The sequence below is a fragment of the Octodon degus genome, unplaced genomic scaffold (genome assembly GCF_000260255.1).
Source record: "Octodon degus isolate 3935 unplaced genomic scaffold, OctDeg1.0 scaffold00034, whole genome shotgun sequence".
Classification (NCBI taxonomy): Eukaryota; Metazoa; Chordata; class Mammalia; order Rodentia; family Octodontidae; genus Octodon; species Octodon degus.
The window spans coordinates 15,642,644-15,648,831 of NW_004524610.1; the positions used below are offsets into that span (position 1 = coordinate 15,642,644).

Here is a 6,188-nt window from a genome sequence, read left to right on the forward strand (position 1 = left end):
GGCCAGAGAAGAAAGGGCAAGGGTCAACCAGATGTACACGCCAAGGCCAGGCCTCCGTGACTCACCCAGACAGACCTAAATGTGTGCTCCATCAATCCCTGGATAAGACTCCAAATCCAGTCAAACTGAACTCCTCCCTCACCACAACATCCAGACCTTTGTCAGTCTTATACTCAAATGTATCTCTTTACATGGCAATTGATTTCCAAATAAAGATGATAGCAAGTGTATACTTTTGCTGAACAATACAACTATCCCACATACAACAAGATGCCCACTATTCCCCTCCTTAACAACTCAACAGTTCCAGCATTTCAAAATTCTTATCTGTGAACCTCTGTAAAAATAAACAAACTTCACAATCGCAAAGCATAATGAATGGCAGAGTATAAATATTCTCATGCCAAAAGGGAAGAATGGAGAAATAGAAAAGGACTGCCCCAAAGGAAGACAGGAAACAAGCAGGAAGAAGCAATTCCTAGAGCTCCATATCTGATATTTAGGACACATGATAATAAAATGTGATTCCCAAAGAACCTGGGAGGCTCCCAATCTTGTAGCCTGGCCAGGTACAGTCCACCTGACCTCGCGTGGACTAGTTCTTTTCAAAGCTTACAGCTTTCCTTAGAAGATGTTCCACATTTGTGATATCTCAAATTTCCTGGAATCTCCACTGCACCTTTGGCTTTATCCCCACACATTCAGCCACCGCCCTCTCTAGGACTCCTTACAGAGCCTCCAAGGCCTTCCTTTAGAATGCAGGTGGGAAAAGCCCTGATGCTACAACTCTACCCTTCTGCATTCCAGTTAAAGCAGCATCGTGTGGAAGACACCAAGGTGTTCGGTCAGCAGCAACAGAAACAGGGACCCTTGGAGACTGTGGCGTAGGGGCCCCTGCGTGGTTGGGTGCCTGAGCCCAATGAAATAAATCTCTGAAACCAAAATTCTAGAGGACCTTCTTGAGCAGGAATTGCAGTGGCTCTTCTCCCAAAAGAAATTCTGACACTTTCATACCCTTGAGCCTTCAATGAACGGGGTCTTCCTGACTTCTAAGAGACCTCAAAGCATCTTTTCCTTGACACAGCATGAAGTGTATGATGTCTTTTTAGATACTGATCACTTTGTTACTCATACATTCTTTGGCCCCAACTTTATATAAGTGAAGCCAAAATAAATCTTTCAAAAATTTTTATTCTAACTTCTGCTCCTGATTCTCACTATAAGTCTAGATAAAATCAGCCAGCATTGCCAGTGGCACAGTGTATTAGGCTGGCCTGTGATTTTTCTACCAGGTTAATTAGTCTAGTGCTCTTCACCTCAGTTGCCTGCAAATTTTCAGGACATGGGAAAAAATATTCACACAATTTCTGATGAGGCATCACATGCATGGCTGTAGCCCAACTCCCAGTGGAGCCTTTGCTCCGAAACCTCTTCTGCTTGCCTTTAATATTTGGATTCTGGTCAGCACTCTGGTCTTCTGAATGCTGGCCAGAATCACTCATCAGGCACCACTTGTAGTATTCTAAGGCTTCCCTACCCCACATCCTCAAACCTTCCCAAACTCTTCCATGCTATCCCAATCCAAAGGTCTCTTAACCACATGTACAGTCACAGCAATGACCCCACTTCCCTGCTACCAATTTTTTGTGATAGTCATTTTTCTCATAAGTAAGATGTAAAACCCAACATAAACAATGTGATAGAGAAGAGGCTTAACTTGCTTGTGGTTTCCATCCACAGCTAGCTGGCTCTGCAGAAGCATCATGGCAAAGGGCATGGGATCCAAGCTGCTTGCTTAACGGCAGCTGGGGAGCAGGGCAGGGGATGAGTATCCATGAAGAATGGGTGAGGGCCAGACACAGTGCCAGGACCATGCCTCATGGCCACCCAGGCATGCCCAGAGGTGTGTTCTACCAAACCCAAGGACAGATCTAAGATCCAGTCCACTGAGCCTCCATACCAATACCCATGTTTTCCTCTCAACATCTGGAGCCTCATGAAAATGTGTTTTGCTCATTACTTAATACCCTTCAAAGACATGTGCTAAGTGTGTGTAGAGTGGAGAAATGAATTAATGACTAAATTTTGGAGTGATGGGAGGGAGGTATAAAATTATTTCTCTACCCAAAGTGATAGCTACCACTGTGTACATTTTACAGTAAATACCTAGAACAATGGACCCAAAGGGGATTAAGTTTTCACACTGAGGTCATTTGTCAAATGCTATCATTTATGGATGGCAAAAACAGCAAATTTGACTGACATCTATAAATAGCATGAGAGATGCTACTCAGCTGCACAACCTAGAAAACAGCTTCTTTTTTATAAGGGCTATTGTAACTCAATTGTCAGTAGTGCTCAAGTGAAGAGAGGTTAGCATAGATTTTTGCCTACACAAGAAATTGATATAATTTCACAAAATTAGATGTTCAGACAATATTAGGAATATGAAAAAATATTTGGTTAAAAGTGTTAATTTTATTAATTAGTGATCAGATGGTCAGTTGATGTAATAAAAAATACCTCTCGAGTGGGCAAGAGAAGTTCCCAAGTCTTTCTGAAGTTGTGGCCTTGTGCTGCCAGAGCCTTGAACTCATTTTCAGGAAGACTAGAGATGCTTGCTCTTGCTCTGCAGTGTTCCACTATTCCAGGTCTGTGAGTGCTTCCAATGACTCCTTTTATCTTCCTATCTTCTACTCAGTATTTTAGAAAAAAAAATTCTTCTCTAACATCAGGAGGAGCAAGCTCAAATTGCTAAGAAACACAAACAATTGTGTAATCAGAGTTCATTGTTCATCTGTCACAAGATAGCGACAGGTGGCAGGTGTGCTCAAAGTGAGTTTCCTGAGAGAACTGATGCCCCCACCCACCTTGGCAGTGTTGCTGCATCTAACAGGAAGTAGAAGACAGACATTGCTTGGAGGGTCAGGAAATCCAGGGGTGGAGGGGGGAGGGAAGGAACGAAAAGTAAGAAGAAAGAAATGAAAACACAAACGTGTTGTGTATATGTAACAACTCAATGCAAGCAACATAAACATTAGGTAGTGTAATCATGCAGAGAGAGAGAGAGAGAGAGAGAGAGAGAGAGAGAGAGAGAGAGAGAGAGAAATGAAATAGGTGAGGAAGAGAAAGAAAAGAGATAAAAAGGAATTAAGATGTATTATGTACCACAGTAATTTCCCAAAAGGAAGGTAAACACTATGTACTCAAACATGTACTAATAAAAATATTATTTTTTAAAATGTCATGTAGTTTCTTAATGGTTTTGTATAACATATTTCATCAATCTCAAGTCTCCCAGCCCTGCATTTAATCTTTCCTTGTTGGGGTAGCTACTGTAGATGCAGATATGTTTCTTAACAGGATAAAACCAGCCAAGTTGACCTTGAAATCTTGTACCTTGTTGTATCTTTGCAATAAAAGTCCAGTGATATACTAAACTCACACAGTTTGGGGGATGTGGAAGGGATTCTAATCTATGCAGGAAAAAAAAAGAAATTTTTACCTGAAATACACAAATGTCACTGAATATATTATAAAAGAGTGAATTATTTTTGTTTAGTAACTGTCCTAGCAATCACAGTTAAAAATAATCTTGCAAGTTCACACCTTGCACTGTAGGGACATCGTCAGGGGATCTTCCCATGGCTGGCTTCTATTTAGCTGGATGGGCTGCAGCCTTTAGGCAGTGAAGGCGTCAATCTGCAGGAAGGACGCACCAACTGCAGGTCTGCACTGCAAGCCAGTGAGTCCTGCTCAGACAAAACCGCATTTAGGAGTCAAAGAGAATTTTATCAGATTAATAACTGAGGTACTTGCTAGTCATTCTTCATTCATCTTTTAAAAAATAGGAGTTCTTTTGGATTTTATTTTCCTAGAAAACATTGTTTAATTTACATACAAATGAAACCTTGAAATTTTTATTGGCATTAGAGTTTGATAGTTACTTCAGTCGTTGTGCTGGATTCATGAGGGCCTCTTTCCCTAAGAGTACTGAAAAACCGCAGTCCTCTGCTCTTTTCAAAGTGGAAGGCAGGACTTGGGAACATGCTAACAGCAGCGCCATGAACAGCAACTCGTCCCCGCTGGTAGCGGCGCAGCTCTGCTTCCCCGACGTGAACGGGTCCTGCGTGAAAGCGCCCTACTCGCCCGGGCCCCGGGTGCTTCTCTATGCGGTGTTTGGCTCTGGCGCTGTGCTGGCTGTCTTGGGAAACCTCCTGGTCGTGACTTCCATCCTCCACTTGAGGCAGCTGCACTCACCCACCAATTTCCTGATCGCCTCTCTGGCCTGCGCCGACTTCCTGGTGGGCGTCACTGTGATGCCCTTCAGCATGGTCAGGTCGGTGGAGAGCTGCTGGTACTTCGGGAGGAGTTTCTGCACTTTCCACACGTGCTGCGATGTGGCGTTCTGCTACTCTTCTCTCTTCCACCTGTGTTTCATCTCCGTCGACAGGTACATTGCGGTCACCGAGCCCCTGGCCTATCCCGCCAAGTTCACAGTGTCTGTGTCGGGCGTTTGCATTGTTGTCTCTTGGATGCTGCCCCTGGTATACAGCGGAGCTGTGTTTTACACAGGTGTCTATGACGACGGGCTGGAGGAATTATCCAGCGCCCTCAACTGCGTAGGAGGTTGTCAGGTAGTCGTCAATCAAAACTGGGTGCTGATCGATTTTCTATCCTTCTTAATACCTACCTTTATTATGATAATTCTGTATAGTAATATATTTCTTGTGGCTAGACAACAGGCTAAAAAGATTGAAAACACTGGTAACACAGGGGAATCATCCTCTGAAAGTTACAAAGCCAGAGTAGCCAAGAGAGAGAGAAAAGCAGCTAAAACCCTGGGGATTACGGTGATAGCATTTATGATCTCCTGGCTGCCGTACAGCATTGATTCGTTAATCGATGCTTTTATGGGCTTCATCACGCCCGCCTATATTTATGAGATTTGTGTTTGGTGCGCTTATTACAACTCAGCCATGAATCCTTTGATTTATGCTTTATTTTACCCATGGTTTAAGAAAGCTATTAAGGTTATTCTCAGTGGTCATATTTTCAAGAACAGTTCGGCAGCCATGAAGTTATCCTCAGAATGAATGTAGGCAATTGGGTTGAGGAAGCTGACAATGCCTCCAAAATTTCCACATCAAGCAAACTTTTTAACAATCAGGGAAGAAGAATAATAAGGAAAACTAAACTCTTCTTCAAATTAGGATGCATCAGCTTTTTTAGTCTTGTAACGTGAGATTTGCGCTTGCACTTTGCTCTCTCTTCAAATATATTACCTAGAGTAATAAATATTTGATTCTCATTTGTTAACTTCTTGCTTTCTGCAGATACCCCACTCCCTTCAGACATTTCTTTCCCTCCCTTTTTTTAAATCCTTTGATTTCCCTTTTTTTCTGGTTTGCTCCTTGAAAATATCTCTGTTCTCCATTGATTCCCTCTCCTCTTTTCCTAATGAGTCTTCGATTGTAACCTACTAAAATTTTCATGCAGCAAATCTTTCACTGGGTTCTTTTATTTATTTATTTTTTCATTTTTAAAGGATACAAAATAGTGACAGGAAAAAAGCATTAGAAACAATAAAAAGTCTCACTAAAGTAATAGGAATTTAACAATGGTTACTGTATTACATGATGCTATCTTTGAATTAGTTGCTCAGATTAGCAGATATAAAGGTGTAAGGTTCATTTAAAGAGAAAAAACAAAAGAAAGAACTTATAAGGCATTCAAAAGAGAGGGAAAAATCAGAGTAAAAAATAATTTAAGCATTAATGGCTCCTTTCTAAAGACCAGCAGAAATCAACAATACAATTATCCAAACTATTTTCTGCATATATACCTAAATATATGTTTTTCACTTCTTTAATTTGTCCTTTTATAAAAATAGCCTCTTTAATAAATGATACTGGAAATATTGGCTTTCCACATGCCAAAAGCTTAAAATAGACCCATTCCTAGCACCATGAACAAAACTATAGTCAAAATGGATCAAAGAGGGGACAAAGAGGAAAGTGATTGATGAGGCAGAGTGTGCCTAAAGAGAGTCACATGGAGAGAAAACATTCTCTCAGCCTTTCACAGAGAGCACATTGGCTGAGCAATGGCCGTGACTCATCCACATGGCTGACACTGACAAAGGTTCTACAATCTGAGGTATAGGATCTCAGGATAAATCCTGAGAG

The 6,188-nt window shown here is 41.6% G+C and overlaps 1 protein-coding gene across 1 annotated transcript; it reads left to right on the top strand.

Annotated features, from left to right (window-relative positions):
* Nucleotides 1-4,064: 4,064 nt before the first annotated feature.
* LOC101581776 (trace amine-associated receptor 6) lies at nt 4,065-5,096 on the top strand. The gene has a single exon (XM_004630271.1). The coding sequence runs from the start codon at nt 4,065-4,067 to the stop codon at nt 5,094-5,096; it is 1,032 nt and encodes a 343-aa protein (XP_004630328.1).
* Nucleotides 5,097-6,188: the final 1,092 nt, after the last annotated feature.